The sequence below is a fragment of the Pectinophora gossypiella genome, chromosome 17 (assembly GCF_024362695.1).
Source record: "Pectinophora gossypiella chromosome 17, ilPecGoss1.1, whole genome shotgun sequence".
Classification (NCBI taxonomy): domain Eukaryota; kingdom Metazoa; phylum Arthropoda; class Insecta; order Lepidoptera; family Gelechiidae; genus Pectinophora; species Pectinophora gossypiella.
Genome location: NC_065420.1, coordinates 14262727 through 14288792, shown reverse-complemented (window position 1 = coordinate 14288792; position 26066 = coordinate 14262727). Strand labels below are relative to the sequence as shown.

The 26066-nt window shown below is 38.2% G+C and overlaps 2 protein-coding genes across 6 annotated transcripts in view; one reads left to right on the top strand and one right to left on the bottom strand.

Annotated features, from left to right (window-relative positions):
• Positions 1-18758, bottom strand: part of LOC126374700 (E3 ubiquitin-protein ligase Nedd-4) — a 57372-nt gene extending 38614 nt beyond the window's left edge. The window contains exons 1-5 of one of the 4 annotated variants that reach the window (XM_050021414.1): positions 18262-18758; positions 10465-10544; positions 3385-3466; positions 2681-2719; positions 1408-1577 (exon numbers count right to left, since the gene is read on the bottom strand). In XM_050021414.1, coding sequence (XP_049877371.1) covers positions 1408-1577; positions 2681-2719; positions 3385-3466; positions 10465-10544; positions 18262-18417 — 527 coding nt within the window. In that variant the 5' untranslated portion in view covers positions 18418-18758. Of the gene's footprint in view, positions 1-1407; positions 1578-2680; positions 2720-3384; positions 3467-10464; positions 10545-17147; positions 17469-18261 lie in introns of those variants that run through there. The other 3 variants (XM_050021415.1, XM_050021417.1, XM_050021416.1) reach the window with 3 other exon arrangements.
• Positions 18759-20489: 1731 nt separating this feature from the next.
• Positions 20490-26066, top strand: part of LOC126374719 (CCR4-NOT transcription complex subunit 11) — a 60056-nt gene continuing 54479 nt past the window's right edge. For both annotated transcript variants that reach the window (XR_007567479.1, XM_050021452.1), the window contains exons 1-6: positions 20490-20625; positions 20698-20789; positions 20873-21096; positions 21588-21748; positions 22573-22723; positions 24235-24369. Coding sequence is in view for 1 of the 2 variants with exons in the window: in XM_050021452.1 (XP_049877409.1) it covers positions 20582-20625; positions 20698-20789; positions 20873-21096; positions 21588-21748; positions 22573-22723; positions 24235-24369 (807 nt within the window). In the remaining variant the exon portion in view is untranslated. The remainder of the gene's footprint in view (positions 20626-20697; positions 20790-20872; positions 21097-21587; positions 21749-22572; positions 22724-24234; positions 24370-26066) is intronic.

Below are 26066 nucleotides of genomic sequence, written 5' to 3'. Positions count from 1 at the left end.
GTATAATGATAATTGCTAACATAGTTTTAAGGGTATAGTTACTAACACTCTATGGACTTAAGTTGTCTGAAAATAAACAATTTTTATTTTTTTTATTTTTATTTTTATTTTTTTTTTTTTTTATTTTTATTTTTTTTTTATTTTTTTTTTTTTTTATTTTTATTTTTTTTTTTATTTTTATTTTTATTTTTTTATTTTTTTATTTTATTTTTTTTATTTTTATTTTTTTATTTTTATTTTTATTTTTATTTTTTTTTTTTTTATTTTTTTTTTTTATTTTTATTTTTTATTTTTTTTTTTTTATTAAGGGCTCCTGGTGAGAGACTTCTATGAAAGTTGATTTGCCGCCAACGGCCTCCTGTGACTTTTACACTTTATTTTCACTAGATGGCGCTGACATCAACAAAACGTCAACCGATAGCAGGAAATACAAGGGAAGTACAATGACGCACTCTCACAGATGCTGTGCATCGTCTCTGCTCAATAATACAAGTTTTATTGTTATGTAAAACTTGCACTATTAAAAAAATAATTTAATTTAAGAACATAAGATTATGACAACCGAATTAAAATAATTATTTAATAAAATAAATTTCATACGTTATTAAAACTTATGCTACCACAAATTATAATTTTATATCACACGAATTACCATGCTACTTCAAATATTTACTGACACCGAAACACAACACCAAACATGCAATTGTTTTACTGCTTTTTGGGATATAAGCGAGGGGACAACATCAATCTTCCTTCTTAAACAATCAATTTACCTTGTAGCTCAAATGCCATTTACTTTTCACCTATATTTTTTTTTCGAGACTTACTCAGAAGGTACATGTCGTTTTAAATATTTTTTGTGTTCTTACTCTTTGAATTACTATGAAATACTTTTCTGAGATGGTAATTTCTTGTATATTTTTTGTGAATAAATTATTCAAACTTTAGTTTTCTTACAAGCAGCCGACCATCATCTCAATTATTCTAAATCCAAAACTCTTGCGATAATAATATCAAAAGAGACAAAGAGAGAAGACTCGCTCTTGTTAATCCAGTCAAAACAAAACTGAAAGTAATCTTCCGTTTCGCTGGTTAACCTGATGGTTTATAGCCATCCAAGCCAAGCATGGCAGCTCATTGATTATTGCGATTATAGACGACGACACGTCTTACCACCTATCACATTGGTCTGACAGAAAGCTCGGTGAGACGTGAGTACTTAGTTCATCTTGCGATGGATGCACGTCTGCCTACCCCAATTGGGATATAGTCATGAGCTTATTTAATGTTATCTCTTTGATTTTATGATTTTGTTATTTTTTAAAGTGTACTGTGTTAATCATTCCGAGTATGACAAAAATGTCGGAATGAGTCATATCGCGGGGTATAAGCTGGTGTAACACTTACACCGACCTGCGCGGGCGCAGCGGGTACTTGACGCCGGGCGCGCGCGGCGCGGCCGCGCTCTCGGCCGCCACGCCCGCCAGCGGCACCTCCACCATGCCCAGAAAGTCGTCGCGGGTCAAGCGGTTCTCGTCGAACACTTGAATCAGGAGCTTGTGCTCCGCGGGTTTCACCTGAAACATAAGTGAGAATATTATGATGTTATCATGATCAGTGATATACAGTTCCTGGAAAAGTGGAATTGTTCCTATTGTAAAAACTCTTTATTAATTTTGCACCTCACACATCACACACACACACACATCACACACACACACACACACACACACACACACACACACACACACACACACACACACACACACACACACACACACACACACACACACACACACACACACACACACACACACACACACACACACACACACACACACACACACACACACACACACACACACACACACACACACACACACACACACACACACACACACACACACACACACACACACACACACACACACACACACACACACACACACACACACACACACACATCACACACACACACACACACACACACACACACACACACACACACACACACACACACACACACACACACACACACACACATCATGACATTACAGATCATGACTGAACAGGAATGTTAACATGATGCAGCCAGGATTGTTTCCGTAATTCGGAGGGGACGTTAAGCCATTGGTCCAGGCTATTAGCCGGTAAAAACACCTCCACAAACCCACAATGGAGCAGCTTGGTAGAGTATGCTCCATACCACCTCCGGTTGATTGAGGGGAGGTCTGTGCCTAGCACTGGGACGTGTGTAGGCTGTTTATGTATGTATGTATGTAGGGTTGCTGCTCACAACCAACATGATAGAAGAAGAAATTATCCATAATATAAGATTCTTAAGGTTTCCTGCATTGGACAAGCAGGATATGTTCCACTGCTGATCATAAGCCAGATCTGAGGGCGTACGGGATATACTCCACCACGCTGCTGTACTTAGAGTTGGTAGAGAAACCCACATCATGAACTGTAATTACGGTTCTTAATTGACCCAACTGGGAATCAAACCAGGATGGAACCTCTGGTCTGGACAAGGTGTCTAGTTTAGCCGTTACACCTTTGGAGAAAAAACAACCAGTTTTTCAGGAATCTTCACTTGCTTGGCTATAGATAAGAAGTGGAGTTATAACTCCGTCCGTCTTGTTTTATGGGAATTAACTGCTTGTAAGATAAAACTTACCCGAAATACAAACTCCTGATTCCATACTGGATTCAACGTCTGTAAAAAAACAAATTATGGATCAAATAATATTCAAAATATACACCTTTGTGTGGAGGAGCTCGGTGGCGCAGCGGTAAACGCGCTCGGTCTGCGATTGTTGAAGTTAAGCAACTTTCGCAAAGGCCGGTCATAGGATTGGTGACCACAAAAAAAAACATCTCGTGCTCCTCCGTGCTTCGGAAGGCACGTTAAGCCGTTGGTCCCGGGTGAATTAGCAGTCGTTAATAACCATCAATCCGCACTGGGCCCGCGTGATGGTTTAGGGCCCGATCTTCCTATCCATCCATAGGGAAGGCCCGTGCCCCAGCAGTGGGGACGTTAATGGGCTGATGATGATGACACCTCTGCGTATCCCAGGGATACAGGCGAATGTTGTTATTTATCTACCTATTTTATTGTTTCAAATTCAAATTCAAAAATATCTTTATTCAGTAGGTAACATAGTTACACTTTGAATCGTCAATTTTTACATAACGAACGTCTCATCCGCCTAAAACTACTGCAGCTTCTCACAATCTGTATAGCCGGGGAAAAGAAGCTGCAAGAAAAACCTCGGCACAGGGCCCTAGACGTTCTTTAAAAAAATAAACATAAAATATTGGTATACAATTGAGTAATTTAGCTGCCTAGTATCAGTTTATAGGATTCACAAACGAATGTACCTTTTTCTTGGTCTTGGTGAGAAACGTCTCGATGGTGACATCCCCGTCTGCCTTCTGCAGCTCCACGCGCACATACGGGTCACTGAAACGTACAACATTACACATCAATAATCAAATCAAAAGGAGCCGTGGTAGCCTAGTCGGAAGAATGCTCGACTCTCACTGTGAAGTCGCAGGTTCCCATCCCAACACGGTACTAAATCAATGATTATCGAATTTGTTTTCGAACTCATGTACGTGTTCAGCGGTGAAGGAAAATATCGTGATGGAACGTATCGGGGAGCGCCGTTTCCATCCCCGGTACCGGACTTGCGCCAATGACTTATTCTTCTTCTATCTTATGGGTTGTGAGGTGGAATACCGACCTCATCAACCCTGGTGTCAGGGTTATTACTGAGCCGCCAAAGACCCCTGACATGGCTCATGTAACGACTACATACTTACATCAGCAAGTAGTAACCGGGACCAACGGCTTAACGTGCCTTCCGAAGCACGGATCATCTTACTTTCGGACAATCTGGTGATCAGCCAGTAATGTCCTAACCAAACTAGGGACCACAAAGTAATTTTTGTGATATGTCCCCACCGGGAATCGAACCCAGGACCTCCGGATCGTGAGCCCAACGCTCAACCACTAGACCACGGAGGTCGTTCTATAAATGACTTATTAATCTATCTTAAGTGCAGTTTTCGCTAACACAGTTGACTCGATCATCTTCTATCGTGTTGATTATGAGGTGGATTACTACCTCATCAACCCTGGTGATCAGCCTGCGATGTCCTAACTAAACCAAGGCTTACAAAGTGATTTTTATTGTGATTTGTCCCCACCTTCTTGTCTGACTTTCCAACCCGCGAAAGGAAAACCAGCCCAATATAGATTAGGTCACATACCTCCGAAATACATTTCTCGGGAATGTGGGTCTCCTCACAATGTCTTCCTTCACCGCTGAGCACGTGATAATCATTTATGATCCAAACACGAATTCGAAAATGATTTAGGCCTATGCTGGGAATCCAACCTGTGACCTCAAATTGAGTGTTAAGCGTTTTACCAACTAGGCTACCACGGCATAATCAGAGTCTATCGATCATCGAAGTTTATCTCATTGTTAAGCATTGATATATAAAGCGAAAGTTGATGGTAGGGCTGGCAGAGGAAGACCGAGAAGGACTTACGACGACCAAATTGGAGATGTCCTTAGAAAAGGTTTAATACGATCTACTCTGAACCGGCGTGCATGTATGAAGCGATTGATGAATGTGGAGGAAGCAAGAGAAGTGTGTCAGGATCGAAGCAAATGGAATTCTATAGTCTCTGCTTACCCCGGTGGGAAATAGGTGTGAGTTTATGTATGTATTTATGTTAAGCATTGAGACGTGACAACATTTCTTTATTTCTGATAAGTGATAACAATCAAGCAATAGTGCGATATACCTAAGGCTCTAAGCGCAGCAGACGGCAACCTTGCACCTGATCAATATAATTCACTCTCAGCTCGTGAGTACTCGTGACATCAGACACCAATTGCCAGAATTATTCCAACAGGTCAACGCTGACAGATTTGTATGACTCACACCTTATTATGTTTTCTGCTCCTACACTTACATAAACTCACGCCTATTTTCCATCCGCGTCTTATTTTATCGTGTGGGTTGTGAGGTGGATTACCAACCTCATCAACCCTGGTGTCAGGGTTACTATTGAGCCAAAGCCCCAAAGGCCCCTGACATGACTCATGTAACGACTATGTACTTACACCAGTAAGTAGTAACCGGGACCAATGGCTTAACGTGCCTTGCGAAGCACGGATCGTCTTGCTTTCGGACAATCAGGTGATCATCCTGTAATGACCTAACCAAACTAGGGATCGCAAAGTGATTTTTGTGATATGTCCCCACCGGGATTCGAACCCGGGACCTCCGGATCGTGAGTTCAACGCCCAACCACTGGACACGTGGCCGTTACGTCGGCAAGACTATGGAATTCCATTTGTTTCGATCCTGACACACTTCTCTTGCTTTCTCCACACGTTATATTGTACTTCTATCCAAGTTTTGCGCACTTACTTTTATATGCGTAAATGTCAAATTGCAATATTGCTTTTTAAATAAATTGCTTCTATGTGATCTCTTTAACCCCAAGGTCTTCACTCGTCAAAGGATCATTTCCCTAGCATTATTCCGTTTTTCACGGGGTCCGGTTTTAACAGAAGCGACTGCCTGTCTGACCTTTTTTTATTATTTGAAAATTGTGAGAACCGGACTGAAAAACAGCCCGCGAGATCACTGCGACCTTGTCAGATCTCTTGTGACCTAAATCGCTACATTTAAAATTCCTCCTCTACGTAGACCGATCCGTTCGAAGAGATCCAACATCTTTTTGGGAGAAAGCTCCATGACTACCTGGGGGTCCATTATGTGGCCCCCAAGTGTACGGCTTCTACTATGTATGAGAGCCTCACAGCTGCACAGCAGATGTAGTGGCGTCTCATCTTCTCCTAAGCAGAATCTGCATAAAGGAGACTCGGTCAGCTCCATTCTGTGTAGGTGCTTATTGAGTCTGCAATGCCCCGTGAGGGCTCTTATTAAAATCCTAACCTGCCCCCTAGTGAGAGTAAGGATTTCTGATGAAAATTTCTTAGAAAAGTCTGTCTGACCTTAGCATTTCCCCGTTTTTCACAGGGTCCGCTTACCTAAACTGAAGATTTGACAGGTCCGGTTTATTACAGAAGCGACTGCCTGTCTGTCCTTAACCTAATTTAACTTCATTTTTACCAATGATTTATGTGATTCATACTCCACTTGTTGCTCCAACAGGTTTTCATTACAAAACTAATATTTCCTATAAACCTTACCATACAAACGGACATACATAAAGATAAAATACGACTACGTAGTATTAACATTATTATAATGTATAAATTGCTCAGACTCTGTGGCCTTGGCAATTTAATGAATGCATAAATGACTAATATGCACATATCGATTTCAAATAACATGATGTTCTAATGCACCTGGGCAACCTTCACAGAGAAATTATAGACGGATAAAGCTTTACATAACATAACGCCTACATCCCCGAAGGGGTAGGCAGAGGTGTACAGTATATTGATATACACCAGGGATGTTAGGGAGCTCTGTAACCGTAACCGTAGCTATCGGATATCCGATATAAAAAACATCCGTAACCGAATCCGAAATAATAGTTTCGGATAATAGGTATCAGGTAGAGGCGGAGTCTAATTGAGACACGTTATGACAATTTGTTTTGATCGGCCGGCCTCTGCCAGTGTCGACACACAAGCCTCACGCATTGTTTGTTTTTTTCTTCTTTTGTCGTCATAACATTATATACCTTGTCGTTATAACTTTTATCGTTATAAATAAAACAACTTTGTTACCTATTTGTATTTTACTTTCGAAATTCCTTATAAAATTAATATCCGTAACCGAAATTATCCGAAACTAACGGATAATCCGAAATAATTTACTATCCGTATCCGGTAGAATAGTCATTCTTAAATCCGTATCCGTTATATCCGTAACATTCATATCCATAACATCCCTGATATACACCCACTCCTTGCCAGCTATGTGCCAAGCTCAGTCCCAAGTAATAGGGGGCGGAGGGGTATCTTATGTTATAATATATATTATATGTTTGTACACACATGTTATACATAAATGATTAAATCCCACGAATTTCTATGAACGTAAGAGCGTCTTAAACCAATTAGTTATGATAATTAAAATCCCAGAGTCGATCATTGGTTTATATTTGTGGCATGACGTCACTCCAGGATTCTCTACTGCACCATCACACATCAGATCATTGATAAGAACAGACAATAACTGGTATATACCAGTTTATCATATCGCATTTCTTTTCATTTAAAAATGCGCCGTAATTTGATGTGTGCCTACATTATGATATTCCATGTGTGTGTACATAATGTATGTACTCATGTGTATGTACATAATGTAGATACTAATGCACAGCTGGCAGGCTGAAGTAACATTAAAGCCATATGTTTGGAAATGTTTATTAACAGGGTGTTAGTGACATCGTAACGAATACTGAGGGGGATGATTCAGACCATGATTCTGAGTTAATATCAAGCGGAATTTTCCGTCGCAAAATTAATGTAGCCTTTTTTAAATTACTTTCAATTCTGTACTCTTGCGATGTAAATTCCACTTGATATTAACTCAGAATCATAGTCTGAATCATCCCTCAAAGTTTTCGTTACTATGTCACTGACTCTCTGTACACATAATTGGGTGTTTTATTAATGTTACATCAATGTAGTTTTTTAAAATTATTTTCAATTATATATTTTAGCGATTGAAAATTCCACTTGATATTAACTCAGAATCATAGTCTGAATCATCCCTCAAAGTTTTCGTTACTATGTCACTGACACTCTGTATACATAATTGGGTGTTTTAATAATGTTACATCAATGTAGTTTTTTAAAATTATTTTCAATTATATATTTTAGCGATTGAAAATTCCACTTGATATTAACTCAGAATCATGGTCTGAATCATTCCTCAAAGTTTTCGTTACGATGCCACTGACACTCTGTATACATAATTGGGTGTTTTAATAATGTTACTATAATGGTTTTATAAAATTCATTCAATTAGTTATACAACATAACATAACATCATATAATGTCACACTGCTGGGCACAGGCTTACCCCGCAAACATCCCGAAGGGGTATGGAGCATAATCCACTATGCTGCTCCACTGCGGGTTGATGGGTGTTTGGGTTGATAGCACCAACACTTTAATGTGCCTTCCGGAGCACGGAATCATTTTAAGTTTTCGGATAATCAAGTGACTCAACCTGCAATATCCCTAGTCCTTACCAAACAAAGGACAGTCTCTCACAGACACGTAACATTAAAAAACGGACTTGCAAAAATAATCACATAAATTACGATAATGCCTCATTAATAGTAATTGTTTTTATAGCATCAGTGATTTCTTGATATTTGCATGCTAATAAAAGTCACGTTTTCCTATGACGTCACAGGTTGCTTTTCGTACAAATTCCACACCTAGTCATTTCGCGTTTTGACGTTTAGTAAAATGTAACTGATTTGACTAGTTGGTTTGGTAACTACCCTGTTACGGGTGAATATCGAAATGTGTCAAGTTTGGTGGCGACTGTCTTATAATTTTTTCGTGAAAAATTGGGAATTAAAAAATTCCTTTTTCATGTCGGAACCGAGGATCCTTTTGGATCTTTTTTATGTCGGAACCCAATTTTTCTCGAAAAAATAATATGAAATTTCGCCACCAAACTTGAAATTTTGAGATTCACCCTTACATAATCTCTCGTATCTTTCGCACTGTTGCCATTCTAATCATGGTACGATAAATATAACGCGGTATAAAATAAAGTTTCCTTCGCCAGAATCAGTACTAGTTTATTACCAATTAAGTGGAATCTCCGAAGAACTTATGACGTAAACACGTCTGTGGCCTACAGTTCTTGGAACTACTCACTCTCCTGTTATACTTAGAATCATTCAACAGATTCGCCGCTTAAACGAATCTTGTGACGTATTTCTCGTCATACCAGACCTATCATACCACGCTGCACTGTTATCTTATGGACGATGACGGTAGAATGACGTCATACGATTTTTTTTTGACGTGACTTATTGTAAATTTGCTGCAAATGGCCTTGCCTGGACAAATGTCTATCACTAAAGACATTATTTATCGGAATATACATGAAGCTATAAAATTTAAAACGAAGGACGTTACCTGAAGAGTGAAGACTGAAGACATTTTCTGGGTGCTTCTCCAAAAAAGATTAACATGACCAAAGACTAGGCTGTATAGCTTAGTTCCCTTTGCCTACCCGAATGGGCAAATTAAAAAAAAATACAAATGTTATTGCGGATTGATGGTTATTAACGACTGCTAATGCAGCCGGGACCAATGGCTTAACGTGCCTTCCGAAGCACGGAGGAGCTCGAGATGAAAACTTTTTTTTTGTGGTCACCCATCCTATGACAGGCCTTTGCGAAAGTTGCTTAACTTCAACAATCGCAGACCGAGCGCGATAACCGCTTCACCACCGAGCTCCTCAATTCCCCGCGTGATGGTTTAAGGCCCGATCTCCCTATCCATCTATGGGGAAGGCCCGTGCCCCCAGCAGTGGGGACGTTAATGGGCTGATGATGACAAATGTTATTCGATATTGCGTTTGTAAGTTCTATGTATGGTGCACACATACACCCTCGCACACCATGAGCCACACACATCCATCCATTCACACACATTCCATGATGATTCCACGACGCAGGTCGCCAACCTCCAGTAATGAAGAGGCACACCGAGAAGATTACAAAACGAACAAAGGATAATGAGAATTGAAGCAATTTATCTAAAAAATCAGTTTGCTATTTACCATTTGTTGATATTGCGCATTTACATTAATATGCGCATACATGAAAAAACTTTATAGTCTCATTTATTGGACTATAGCCATAGTAGTAGTAGCCATAGTATGCTATTGTTGATAGCTGATAAGGAGGAACTTATATATGTACGGTCACGAGCATTAATATGTATACACTTTGGTACCATGTCACATTAACTTTTTTGACAAATTGAACTGTAAGTCTCAGTAAATGTCAGATATGTTAGTGCGACAGAGTCCCAAAGTGGGTACATTATATTGCTCATGACTTTACATCCATCTATTAATGTACCCTTTTCTTTTTTTATCTATTAATGTACCCTTTTTTGTACCCTTTTTTTATTATATCATGTTTTATGAGCAAATACATAATTTTGTTTTTTTTTAAAGGCAAATAAAGAGTATTTCTATAGCATGCGCAAATCGCGCGCGACGCGATTAATGTCTTCACCATATCGTCGACACTTTCTTAACCTCTTTAATATGGAGAATGGTGTCAAGAGTTAAGAAACATACCTATTTATGAAAAAAAAAGAGTATATCGCAAATAGAGTTGGTTCATTTAACGCAGCGCGTGCGATATGAGGTTACTGTGTCTGTCTTTCACGTATAATTAACACTCAGGGGACTCACCTAGCACCGAATATGTCCTTCTTGGCCAATGAGTACGCGCCGATCACCTTCAGGCGGAGCAGGTGGCTGTTCTCATCAGTCTGCAACAATAAAATGATTTTGGAATTCATGTTTGGATCGTAAATTATCATCATGGTGTTGATGATGTGTGTAGTCGTTACGTGAGCAATTTCCGGGGATTCTGGCGGCGGCTCAATGACAACCCTGTCACCAGCCCTCACAACCCATACGATTGAAGAAGAGATCATGTTCTCGGCGGTGAAGAAAAACATCATCTCCCTAGCGTAATCCCGTTTTCACTGGATCAGCTTACCTATAGCTTGACAGGTCCGGCACTCGCTTCTGTAAAAACCGGACCTGTTAAATCTTCAAGTTGGGTAAGCGGGTACTGTGTAAAACCGGGTAACGCTAGCGAGATGAGAGCTAGTGTTCTGGGCTCTTGAAATATATCATCATCATCAATTTAAGAGCTACGCTCTTGTCGGTGCAGCATTTTCCATGCTACTTATTTAGGGAAAAATAGGGCAGTGGTTTCCCTCTTGAAGTATATGAAATAGTTTATGTAAATACCCAACAATTGGATGTTTACTCAGGTTTTTACCCACCTGGTGGATTGCACATCTATGAATACTAAAGATACAATAGGATAGTTTCCAACTAGTCAAATCAGTTACTTTTTACTAAACGTCAAAACACGAAATTACTATGGAATTTGTATGAAAAAGCAACCTATGACGTCATAGAAAAACGTGACAAAACTCGCACTTATTATTAAATTGTATTTATTAAAATTCATAAATAAGTTAAATACAAAAAAGGAAACGTTTTTGTCACCTTTACAATCTTTATTTAGTAATCAGAATTTCATAATTTATCTTTGACCTAGGAAACTATCCAATTACCAATAGATAATTATGCATGCATATCTTCTTCGTAGATATATGTAGTAGGTAACATAATGGTTATTCTGAAGGCCGCTTCAAATCCCTGTGGATTAGGCTAAGTAGCCTATAACAATATGATTGTTATTTGAATTATTTTACCACCTTTTTTGTATTCTATGTGTTCTCGCAAATAAATTGATTTGATTTGATGCTACGCCACGATACTTTGGTCAAAGCGTAGAATAAAGAAAAAAAGTACGCATAGAACGATGCAGAAGGCAAGAGGGAAACCACTGCTCTATTTTTCATGCATGGAGGATGCTACACTGACAAGAGCGTGGCTCTTCAATTAGTGATGATAGAACGGTAATCCTCCGCACCGAAGCAATCTTCTTCTATCGTGTGGTTTGTGAGGTGGATTACCAACCTCATCAACCCTGGTGTCAGGGTTACTATTGATCCGCAAAAGGCCCTTGACATGGCTCATGTAACGCCTACTTACATCAGTAAGTAGTAACCGGGACCAACGGCTTAACGTGCCTTCCTAAGCACGGATCAAGCGCCAGTCTCCACTCGTACATACCCTTCAATTTGCATTATTTTGTGAAACCCATCTATGTACATTGTGGATAACAAATAAAAAGATCTTTATTATTATTATATCATCTTATTTTCGGACAATCAGGTGATCAGCCTGTAAAGTCCTAACCAAACTAGGGACCACAAAGTATTTTTTGTGATGTCCCCACCGGGAATCGAACTCAGGACCTCCGGATCGTGAGCCCAACGCTCAACCACTGGACCACAGAGGCCACATAGGCGTGATAAGCGTGATCTTATGCATGTATGTGAATGTAAACAAACAGTAAACAACAATTTTCTCAAGTACAGTTGTTTCATTTAGGTTCAAAGTGATGAATTGTGTGGTGATTTGAGAATTTTAACCTTATCATGTGTAGTGAATGACCGCAAGTCAGCCGAGTGTAAAAGCAGGGTGTAGAGGTCATTGACACTTAATAGCAGGCTGTAGGGATGATTGATTAAAACTATATTTCAAGTCTTTCAATAGTAACCCTAGTACGGCTTTGAAATAGACTACTCTGGGCGCCATCACACTCGCGTCAGATACAGTACTGCAGGGCGAAAAACAAGAGGGAAACCGCTGCCCTATTTTTCCCTATTAAAAGTAGCATGGAAGAATGCTACAGTTTGCTTTTCATACCGTTTGCAACTTGTCTAAGGACCCATGTGACTTGTATGTATCTCTCTACATTGCGTCTACCCATCCCGATAGGGGCATAACTTGAATGTGTGATGACGTCAGCGACGGAGACTGATGGCCTATACTGTAGTTTCCCTCATCCCAAGCTAAAAAAATCAAAAGACAAATGTTTAAAGTCGTTAAACCGAATAATGCTTTTAAAATCCCAATCCCAGTTAGTTAGTGGGTTCTGTTTTCCGCATTTAGACTCTAAGATGGCCCATTATGCGTAATCCAAATCCCATAATTTAACTATTGTGTCTGGAAATCTCAGCCTTAGAAGGTTAAAGCAAATTCTTATCAGAAATATTAAGTATTTATACCTATTTGTGATGTTTCGCTATGAATTGCCGTCGCGTCATAGCATGAGTCATATTCGCTATAGGAGTCTACGTCGTCGTATTGAAACACATTTGTTTTCCTTTATACTTTTAGTGGCTTCTGGGTATTCAAATATAAGAGGTAGAATGGAAAATTTTGAGAAAACTATCTTGACATTGCGAGATAGAATGCGGGAAAAGAATGGTAGGATGTCGAACTACATTAGCGCCGGTGTATTTGCTAACAACAAATGTTCAGGAACTCCGCGATACAGGGTTTCCCTAGTGCGGGGTCCGCCAGTAATAGGTATATACATGTTTATAAAGTTAAAAAGCATAGACATTTGTTTAAGACAGCAGCTGATATTAATCCTAGGAGACGACTACTACACGAACTAGCAAGGGACTACTGGCCAAAAACTACACTTTGTCTAGAAAGTCCTCATAACATGTGCATAAAAGTATGCAATATGATACCTGATAAATTTAAAAACGGACCCACTAAAGTTATGACTTTTAAATTACGCGAATGGCTAATTACTAATAGTTTTTATAGTATTAGAGAATTTTTGAATTTTCGACATTTGCATGCTAATAATAATTAGCAGGATAGAGATGCTGTAACACTGCTTTATACCATATTGTGACTCTGTACCTACCAATCCTAAGCGAATAAATTATTTCTGATATGTTTTTTGATAAATAAACATAATATTCTATTATTCTATTCTATCACACACTACTTGGATGGAAGACAAGTTGGAGTGCTGTGAGTAGAACTCAACTGATGCGTCGACTTAATGACTACAGATCGAAAGAATTTCGCAATGACAGGAGGAGGACCCGATGGTGTAACGGTTAACACGCTCATCCCGGCTTGCCAAGAACTCAAGTCCCGTCCGAGTCAGATTTTTTTTCGATTTCATTTCCTCTTTGTAAATCAGCTGGTAACTTATTTATACGACGACATAAGCAGCATGGCACATTTGTTGGTAGCCACAGACATTGTATATTTTAGTTTTCTTTTTGTAAAATGAATTGTGAGGTGGGTCGACGGTACTAACCCTGGTCATAGAATAAAGAATACAACTGCGTATAGACCAGACACTCTCCACCCCGCGCCGATTTGTATCGGTGCCGAGCTAGATTTACGTCACCTTAGTCCAAATCGCCATAAGCCTTTAACCTCTCATATGCCGAGATACCAGACACAATAGATTTTACATTGTGTCTGGTCGAGATCCGCGTTCCGGCGTTTAAGGGGTTAAGGAGTAAGGGACCGCGAGGATTGCCTATCTCCCTCGAACTTCCGCGTGAGACGGCACACGGTAAGAACGTCATTTTTGTATGGAGTGTCTGGGTTGTACCCTAGTGTCAAGTGTCAAGTGAGTTTTTGTTTTTTTTTTGGGGGGTTTTTTGGCCTGGTTGCAAATACCTTTAGGCCACGTCCTCAAGTCAGTTTTAGTATTGGTAAACAAGAGTAATAAAATGGGTTGGGAGGTTCCGTACACACAGAGACTGCATACGTGCTCACAGATTGCTATGTAACGCATAGTTGCATACCTTAAAACATACACTCCTCAATTTATATACATACATAAACTGACGCCTATTCCCCGCTGAGCTAACCAGAGATTATGGAATTCCATATGCTTCGATCCTGACATATTTCTCTTGCTTCCTTGACATTCATCAATCGTTTCATACACACACGCCGGTTTCAGAAAAGATCGGATCTACTGATACGACCTCGACGGGGAATAGGCGTCAGTTTATGTATGTATGTATATAAATTGAGGAGTATATGTTTTAAGGTATGCGACTATAGTATAATCTACTAGATCATACTAAACATTATTTTCTAATGACATCCCGAATTTGGTCATTGTACGAATAAGAAAATCTCAATTCCTGATAACCCCACAAAGATAACTGTAAACTATTATCAATTAAGATTAAGGTTGACTCAAAAGGGGAATATTTTGACTGAGTCATCAAGTAATTGAAACACCATTAAGAGCAACTTTCAAAGAGAGTGTCACAGTTGAAAATGTCTGAGCATCAAAGAATAATTACTGTGACTGCACCTTTGAATCAGGACCTATTATAGATTTGCACTCTTTCTAAATTAAGTTTAGTCTTAATTATTTTTATTTAAAAATGCATGTTTTAAATAATGCATTAAAAACAATGTTTTCGAAAGTATAATGCCAATATTATTAATGTTTTTATTTTATGTACTACACACTAGTATAAGAAATATTTAAAAATGATTTTTTTTCTATATATGTATTACATATAAGGAAAAGAATAAACTGGTTACCATGCCAGTAATTCTACAATGGCCGTATAAATCATAATCCTGATTGTGAACACAGCAATAACATGTCTATTGCCGCTATAAAAGAATCATGTGATACAAAATTTAAGAAATAGTTTAGTCGGTGAAAATTTTATTGATCAATGACTATAAATGATTGTATAGTACAGACTATAGACACAAGTACTTACTATTATTATACTATAGAAACAAAACTAGGTAAGTAGAATGCCAGAACTCTTATTTTTATATATTTATTTTAATAATTTATTACAATAAATATATTTATATATATAGTGTTATATTAACACCAATTATATATAACACAATATGACAAAATCATTAAAACTGTAAAAAAAAAAATATGACAACATGAAGATAGAAATCACTTTAAGCAACAAGGCCGCCATTTGCCATGTACTTAGCTGAGTCTTTTGTAAATATTTCCTTTTATTATAGTGCAATAAAGATAAAGATAGAAGAAAAATATAGACAAAAGGCACAACTTAATTCTACTACTACATTTATTTTAACTTTTTTTTTTTTCGAGGCATACCTCTAACATGAGGAAAAAGTGCTTTGGCTTCCTACTAGTTTTCTTTCTATAGTATAGTAAAGATATAGTATTTGTATATGAGTCTATAGTATAGACTCTATAATTACTATAAAATCATTATAGTCATTGGTCAATATGTATATCCTTTGGAATTCTTTCTTCAAAAAGATATTTTTAATTATTCATTTATTAAATGTAATTATGACACTGATTGTCAAAGTAAAAATTTTAATACACATATATTTTTTTTGTTTTCTATTGATTTTGCACAGAAGGCAAGTAGCATGGAGAATGCTACACCGACAAGAGTGTAGCTCTTAAATTAGTGATGATCGGTTTTGGTGATTTTCCATCATTTGAAATTGAAAAAAAAACTAAAAACTTTACAGAAACATAACTTTTTAATTTCACAAGCTACTATGGTGGAAATATTTGCCAAAGTTGTGCCAATGTTATCCTAAGTTAATTAGGCAAAAACTAAATAGAAAATATTATTCAAAATATTTCTAACTTCTTACATTGGCTTGAGATAAGGTGACATTTGAGCGAAATTTCAGGTGATGGATTTTAATAGAATGGAATATAAATTTATTAAAAATAATACAAAGATGGATCCCATTGAATTATAGCCTTGTAGGGCTTCTGGTTTTTAGACACAATAGTTCAACTATGGAGATTGGATTTTAAAAGGATATTGGGACTTTCAACCTTATAACAAGTACAAATTTTCAAGAAATTGTCTACATGAAACTAGACAACACTACTACTGTCTGTTGTTGAGTTCTATTGGAAGAAAAACTTCTATTTTTAAACTTGATATTCAGGAACTGGACTATCTTTTCAATCAGTCATTCAATACATATATACATTTTTTTTAACATCTATAAAATTATCTACTGCATATAAATGACACTCAAACATATATATATACATACTTAAGAGTTATGTCTTACTAGACAATAGCATAAAAAATAATAACAAGTTTAAAAAAAAATAACAAAAATGTACTTAGATGACTGAATGAACTTATTCAGCAATATATCAAAGCAGTAGGCAACTGGACAAAAAGTACTGTTACTAAGTTGAAGGACAAATCCTATTAAAACACTTAACCTAAAAGTATTATCTGCCCACACAGTCTCAGCATTCTCTTCACACTTCCAACATTACTGGCCAACAAAGCATATTCCACACATACAAAAATTTAAATAGATCAATCGTTTGTCTAAGTAAAGACCATTTAAATGCTAATCGATCACAAGGACATGTTTACAATATCGGTAAAAAAGTTTTATCTTTGTTATACTACGACTAAGGAAAAGTAAAGTTTTCGAGTACTTACACGTGTATCCGACTGCCAAGCCATCACCCATGAGAATTAATGCTAATTTTAAAAGAATTTAACAACAATTCACATTCCTTTTCGTATCACATCGGTCAGAATAACAGTAGAAATGCGATGACACGTTTTCTATAAGATCCTGTTCGGTACGCATTCACAACTTGTCCCACTGCCTCCTAACATTAGAAACGATTACTGTAATGTCCAATACAAAATCTAAACACCAAAACTTTATGAATTTCTTAATACAATTACGATAATACACAAATAAAAAACTAAAATATCGCACGAAGAATCACCTACTTATGACAGGTCAAGTGACATGTGTCATTTTTTTTTTTTTTTGGTTTTCGTTTTCCCCGAAGGGTAAGGCAAAGGGAACTATGCCCATACAGCCATGTCTGACGTATTTTTTTTCTTGATGAATAATGAAATGATGAAAGGTGATGATGATGAAACCTAAGCCCCCACCCTCGGAGTAGACTCCTACTCCGAACCCCAAACGAATTAACTCAAAAGTCCGCATAAACTTTTGAGTTATGAAGCGGCTTCCCGGCACGAAGCGAAAATAGGCAGATACACTTTGTTCATTGAATACTCCAATATAATAACACTCGCGAATGTCTTCCGACTAACTTAATGCGATCATTAACCACAAAACACCACTTCGTATTAATTATTTAGATTACTCAATGAAGAAAGCAACTGTCCCGTTCCCGATTCCCGCCGAAAGCCTGACATGTGTCATTCTGCAAACTTTTTTTACGCAGTGTATTCCGTTATACGTAATTTGTATCGATTATAAATGTGGTTCAGTCGAGAATGGCCAAGTTTTTAAAAACACAGTGATGATAGCATAACGTCTGACAAGACTTCATACATAACACATTTATTCACATGTTTGTGAAATAAAGGCAAAATTATCATTATTATAAAATTTGCCTTCGGTACCAAGATTATTACGTCTCGGAAGACATCGTCATTAAAACAATTTCACATTGTTGTTTCGGTTCAACACCCAAATCATACATTTTCTGTTTATATCTACACTTTCACCCATTTTATTATTATTACCTACAGTACGTTCATAAGTGCGTCAATGAAATCAACTTACCGAAACCTGCAAAGAATATCGTGGTACCGGTCTGGGTACTCCGTTGGGCCCTCGCCAGACCGAAAACGACGATGACCTGCTCCGGTGAGGGTCCGCGGACGCGTAATCTAGTTCCAATGGCCTTGCGTTATGCATCACTGCAATCCTATCTCTCATTGCGAGTTAATGACAAATGTACTCCCAAACACTGCACCATCACTTTATTTTTTTATAACAAGCACTCTTTATAACTTGAAATAGCCAGTATTTACAATAATCGTCCTTAAAACGCACCAAGATGGCGCTGTGGCGCACCATATGACTGCTGTAATCTTATCAGGACGAGAAATGGGCACGATAAAGATGTGAGCGTTTACAATTAGCATTGCGGTGATAACTCAGTAGAGTCATGCGAAGTTCACGGAATAAGCTTTGTTTAATATAAAGCAGGTTGATAACGGTATCGGTCAATGATGCACTATTCCAGTCAGCATTCCAGATTCAGACGTGCTAACTCAAGGTGCGCACATAACAAAACACTGTCATGAGCTGACGATCGCTTAATAAATTCTAATAACTCTCAGGGCCGAATTTAGAGCAGGATAGGCGGGGCAACTGCCCGGCGGGCCCCACAATAGAGGTTCTTTTTAGAGCTACCTTCCAGACATTACACAAAAATGTTGGTGATCTCAACTCAAAACTCTCGTATAGCACTGGGGAGCGCTTGTTTTCAAATATGAAAATTATAAATAATAGGCTCGGACTCTGAACTACGTCCCATGGGACGTAACAAAGCAGATTATTCGGCAAAATCCGCAATTAGGTATTTTACGTCGAAAAAATCTCACAAAACTCGCAATATTGAATTTTCTAACGGAATGATTTAGTTATTAATAAACTGTAAATCACTTTAACTACTTGATTACTAAGTTCTTCGTTTAAATCACTGTACCTTTTATTCGGAAAATACTTAGGGTCCTCGGCTCTTTTATTGCCCCAGGGACCCCACACCTCCAAATCCGGTAGTGATAACTCGAATACTATAGAATCTACGGGTAGGCATAAAACAGTTAAGTATTCTTGACTCGATTAATATAGGTACTCTACTTTGGATAATGTAGAGCAACTAAGTAGTTAGGTAGGTACCTATCGTAGAACATAGGGAGTTTATATTTTTTACCTAACCGGATATTGATAAAAATGCCAAAGAAATATGTAAGTAGGTATTTTTATTGCCAAACTCGTAAGATAAGAAATTCTCGTCAAAATCATGTTTGTTTTTCTGATTCACAGTCATTAACCCTAATGAGACTAACTTTGTTCTACTACTAGCACTTATTATTTGTAGGTACCTACTTTGTAGCTGCTATTATTATATTATACAATAGTATAGGTACCATAGTTTCAAATTATTCCTTTCCATAAAAGTGAATTATCTAAATAATCCAGACAAATCCCACATCTGGGATCGCCGTACCAACCGGGGCGGATATGGAGATTACCTTTATTCGGATCAAATTCGGATTGTAATGTTTGACACTTTTTTGCACTTATTGTAAACAAAGGATAGCTCTAGTTTCAGTTTCTCAGTTTTAGAGGTATCAAGTGTCAAACTAAAATAAAATGTTGTCTGCCTAAAGACTAAGTATAGTTGTGTCTGCCAGAATCGGGACCGTTATCGTGATTTAACTATTAGTAACTTTCCTGTTTGACATCCAATATTTTATTAACTGAATTTACAATTAAATTGATCGACTTATTTTTATCGATTAAGAAGTGAAAGTAAGTAAATTACCACGCAGAAGGCACAACACTAGGGCTTTTTGGCGGGAGGCGGGAACGGGACAGTTGCTTTCTTCATTGAATAATCTAAATAATTAATACGAAGTGGTGTTTTGTGGTTAATGATCGCATTAAGTTAGTCGGAAGACATTCGCGAGTGTTATTATATTGGAGTATTCAATAAACAAAGTGTATCTGCCTATTTTCGCTTCGTGTCAGGAAGCCGCTTCATAACTCAAAAGTTTATGCGGACTTTTGAGTTAATTCGTTTGGGGTTCGGAGTAGGAGTCTACTCCGAGGGTGGGGGCTTAGGTTTCATCATCATCACCTTTCATCATTTCATTAATCATCAAGAAAAAAAATACGTCAGACATGGCTGTATGGGCATAGTTCCCTTTGCCTTACCCTTCGGGGAAAACCAAACCAAAAAAAAAAAAAAAAAAAGGCACAACACTAGTAAATTTTGACATTAGTGCCGATGTTTTGTTTGCGAAAATTTTGTTTATTTTCGTCATAAATAAACTATTTAACACGCTTGCTAGAAGGCGTCTTGTTAATAATGTCGCAGCAGTTAATAAATGAAAATAGTAAATACATATTAGAGTGAGTAAAATCAAATTTAATTTGATAACCTCCTTGTCACTAGATTGTTAATGTTTTGGTCATTTTTTTCAGTTTATTTTCGGAGCAAACGGTAGACTCGCAGAGTTTAGACTCAATATGTGCTCAGGTACAAAAGAGATTTCCGAAAACCGAGCATTTCAATTGTAAGTCCTTTATTGTTATATACTTTTACATTCGCTAAACTTTCACTGTGCATATTTGTTTAACTCGTGGTGTTTTTTATTAGTGTGTCTACTCTTGTCATCGCTGATCACGGGAGGTGATCTGTCGCTCCCTGGGCAGCGTGTGGTGGCGCTGGCGCTGCTGTATGATATCTACAAAGTGGATAATCCATTTGCTTCATTATTTCTCCACCTGCTGGAAGGCAAGCCAGGGCTACTGCCCCTAGTGTCCCAGGAGAGACTGTTTATAGGACAATTGCACGGGTTCTTGCCTGTTAATATTAAGGATGTAAGTATTTTATGTATTTTTAAGATTGAGATCATAATTATTTGGCTTAGAAAAAAAATTACATGATACTCAATAAAAAAACTATATTGCAGTAGCAAATTATCTTGTTTTTTGTTGCTGTGTCAGTATTGTTTCTGAATCACCTACTTTTAATAATCTGATTTAATGCTTTGAACCAACTTAAATACATGGGATTGAAACAAAGCTGGCAAGGAGATGGGATATAAACTATACACTTCTGCCTACCCCTTTGGGGATTCAGGCGTGTGAAAGTTGTCTAGGATAATAGAGACTGTTTGGTATCTCAAAAATAATGATAAAAACTTATCAGAGTTCACAAGCTAAAGTAAAGAAATAACAAAAATAAAAAGCTACCTATTAAAACAAATAATTAAAACAGCTTGTGTATTCAGTGCCTCTTTCAATAAATCAAGTTTGTAAAGCAAAAGTGTAAACTAGTAGTCCTGCCTAACCAAGCTGTTCCATTTCAGGTGCTTAAGAAGTCAGCAAAGCAAGTGATGATGACAGAAGTGTTGGCTAAGGAGCTGGAGTTTGACTACTCCCCGCTGCAGGCGCTGGTGGCCGACCGCGTCTCCGAGATGAGCTCCATGGCGCGGGCCACTGCCTCAGCGCTTATACCGTTTAGTGATGGGTATGTTTGCACACTTTGCAGAATCAGTTTTTAGAAGATAAATAGATATGTACTATCATTATTCTGAAAACCACATAAATTCATGTTAGAGTGAGTAAAAACATTTTGCGTTTGCCTTTTTAAAAAAAAATTGTTAAGAAAATCATAATAGATAAGCTAATTTCAATACAGATGAAAATTTGTAGTCAAAAGTTTTTCCTCGTAATGAAATAAATTGAAAGATGCTGAGGGTTTGGTGAAGAAAACCATAAAATAATGTGATTTTATAAAAAGGTGCTTATGTTATGCCTATTTTTTCATAAAATCATTGCCTAGAAATATTTCCATTAGAGTGACACTCTTTCCTTCCTTACATGTCATAATGTCATAAAATACATCAATGTCTATGTCTTCCAACTATCTGGCTAGTAACATAATATGCCAGGGCCATTGTTAGACTGACTCTCTGCCAAAAACTCTTAGCACCCTCCATGCTGCAGGGCTGCTAGGGAGAAATGCCAGTACTAATTTGGATACATAAACTAAACAGCGCGCGGGAGGCAAGAGGGAAACCACTGCCCCATTTTTCCTTAAAAGTAGCATGGAGAATGCTATACCGAAAAGAATGTAATGAACCTAAACAGCCTATATCTATATGTCCACTGCTGGCCATAGAGCTCCCCTCAATCAGCTGGAGGGGGTATGAAGCACACTCCACCACAAATATGTGCCACACTATAGTATCATAGGCGTCGTAAGACGATTTGAGCAGTCTGCGAGTCATATTCGTTTCGTTTAATTCGGATACACTAACTAAAATTGCCAACAAATTGTCTTCCCCCCAGGAGTCCCCCAAACCGCATGGCCATGAAGGAGCTACTAGAAGCCCTCATGTCCACGGAGTACTCGCCGCTGCAGCGCACGTTGCAGGCCGCGGGGCCCATCCCGCCGCCCACCTTCCTGCTGGACGCCAGCGACATCGCCTTCACTGACGAGGTCAGCTAACAAAAATTATAACATACATACATACATAAACTCACGCCTATTTCCCACCGGGGTAAGCAGAGACTATAGAATTCCATTTGCTTCGATCCTGACACACTTCTCTTGCTTCCTCCACATTCATCAATCGCTTCATACACGCACGCCGGTTCAGAGTAGATCGTATTGAACCTTTTCTAAGGACATCTCCAATTTGGTCATCGTAAGTCACACAAATTATAAAAATAGTCTATTTTCAATGTAGGATCATCAGAGAACGCTAATGAAGAACTTTCCATGCCGCATTCCCCAAAAAACATATAGATGGCGCTTTTCATGTGATAATAGGCTAGTTTCCAACTAGTCAAATCAGTTACCTTTTACTAAACATCAAAATCAAATCAAAACACAAAATTACTATGGAATTTGTTTCAAACAGCACACTGTGACGTCATAGAAAAACGTTATTATTACGTTTTTCTTGTTTAAAATGATTAAATAAGTTAAATAGAAATAAGAAAATGCTTTTCATTAGTTTTAGATGTGTCTTTATTTAGTAATCAGAATTTCAGAATTTATCTAAACGAATGGAACTAAAACAAATGGAAAACATTTTCTTTTTTCTATTTAACTTATTTATGAATTTTAATCTAGAAAGACGTAATAATAACTTAGACATTTTATCACGTTTTTCTATAACGTCATAGTGTGCTTTTTCATACAAATTTCATGGTTTGACATTTAGTAAAATGTAACTGATTTGAGTAGTTGGAAACTAGCCTATTGGTGGGGGGCGGAGAATTACCGTCCTATACGTAGTAAAATAAAAAAAAAACAACCTGTATTCACCGACATTATCACATAGTTTTACTTTATTACTTTGTAGCGGACCCAACTAGTTGGCCACCTAGTTCCGCTCACATGCAACAGATAGCGCCACATTCTTCAAGCGGTCGTGAAACGCGGTATCGAAGTTTACACAGCAAGACAACTTCCAACACAACACTGTTGGATCGTCGATCCCTAGTCACACTACCAACTTGTGGCTAGCGGGGTACTATGCTCAGTTCGGTACCCCGAAAACATCCTTTGGCGGCAGCACATCCTTGCCGCTAAAACTTAATTATCTATATGTTTAATATATAATATAATTATATAAGACGATATAGTGACTCGGATTGAGAAGGGAATGTTAGGTTTGTTTGGACACGTAGAGCGGATGAAGGATAATAGAATTGCAAAAGCGGTATATAAAGCGAAAGTTGATGGTAGGGCTGGCAGAGGAAGACCGAGAAGGACTTACGATGACCAAATTGGAGATGTCCTTAGAAAAGGTTCAATACGATCTAAGCAAAGCAAATGGAATTCTATAGTCTCTGCTTACCCCGGTGGGAAATAGGCGTGAGTTTATGTATGTATGTATTTATTTAATTATATATCGGGCTGTCCTAGGACATAGGCCTCCTCCTTATTGCGCCACACCTCTGTCCTATACGTAGTAATTTTTCTTTATTGTTGTACTGTAGGCAGTATGGAAGAACCTGGTGAATCGCGGGGCGTACGTGCCTCTGTACGACAGCGAGTACGCCGGGCTGGCCGGGCTGCCCAAGGACAAGGCCGGCGCCCGGAGACACGCCGCCACGCCGCATGCCAAGCCCAAGGTCAGGGAATTTTATAACATAAACATCATCATCACTAATTTAAGAGCCACGCTCTTGTCGGTGTAGCATTCTCCATGCTACTTTTTAGGGAAAAATAGGGCAGTGGTTTCCCTCTTGCCTTCCGCCCACCAATACTCTGTCTGACGCGAGTGGGATGGCGCCCAGAGTAGTCTAACATAAACGTAAACAGCCTATATACGTCCCACTGCTGGGTACATGCCTCCCCTCAATCAACCAAAAGGGGTATGGAGCATAATCAACCACGCTGCTCCGCTACGGGTTGGTGGACGTGTTTTTACTGGTAAAACGGATTTTTTGATTTGGGAAATCTTTTAATCCTGCGTAGCGTTCGAACAACAGATTTCCACTCTCGCGATCTTTTGTAGCGTGTATAGCTTGCTCCCATTTGAAAGTTTTTAGTTGTCGATCAACCGAGTGTTGCCAGCTATGTTTTAGTCCCACGTAATAGGGGGCGAGCCTATTGCTTTAAACCGGACACAAGTCCTGGAAACCACGTGTTGTGTTTTGTATATAATATTAACATAACATAAACTGCCTATATACGTCCCACTGCTGGGCACAGGCCTCCTCTCAATCAACCGGAGAGGGTATGGAGCATACTCCACCACGCTGCTCCACTGCGGGTTGGTGGAGGTGTTTTTACGGCTAATAGACGGGACCAACGGCTTAACGTGCCCTCCGAAGCACGGAATCAACTTACTTTTCCGGACAATCAGGTGATTCAAGCCTGAAAAGTCCTTACCAAACAAAGGACAGTCTCACAAAGTGATTTCGACAATGTCCCCATCGGGAATCGAACCCGGACCTCCAGATCGTGAGCCTAACGCTCTTACCACTAGACCACGGAGGCTGTTATATAATATTTAACAGCCTCCGTATTTATATAATATTTATTGAAATTGAATTGCCTTATTAATTGAAACGCAGATTACTTCGATATGCACTGTATTTTCCAAAATATCAAATTACAACAATTAGCGAAACCTTGTGCGTGAGAAGTTCGGATGAAGAGAGAGACGGAAAACGAGACGGCAATATATGACAGTGATAATTACGTTTGGTTTAGTTACAATTAGCTGTTTCATTTCAATGACGATATATGTAAAGTAGTTAAAATACATTATTTAGTTAGTAATACAACAAACAACAATACGATTACAATTACAATATAATTACAATTTGGTTTAATTAAAAAACGTTAGTTTTGTTATCAGTTATTCATGATCCAAACATGAATTCAAACAGTATTTAAGTAATACCATTGGAATACCGTTGTATTTAAGTCTATAAAATATTTAATACAAACTGGATTTTAAAAAAAAGGAAGCGAAAGGAAAACATGAAACAGTAGGACTAGGGCCCTGTGCTGGGAGGTTTTCTGGCCACGTCTTTCCCTCAGCGTTACAGATTCCGATGTGGTAGTAGTTTTACAGCTAGTTACATAATATGTAATTTGATTTTTTGACGTTCAAAAAGCGCCTGACTTTGTAAACCAATTTTAAAAAATAAATATGTTTAAATTTTTTGACAGAATATCTTACAGTACTCTAAACCGCATGCATAAAGTCTTTGATGAGAATGGAAGAAGCTTAAGTGGTGTGTCAGGATTGTAGTAAGGGGAATTCCGTGGTCTCAACCTATCCCAACGGGAAATAGGCGTCATCTTATGTATGTGT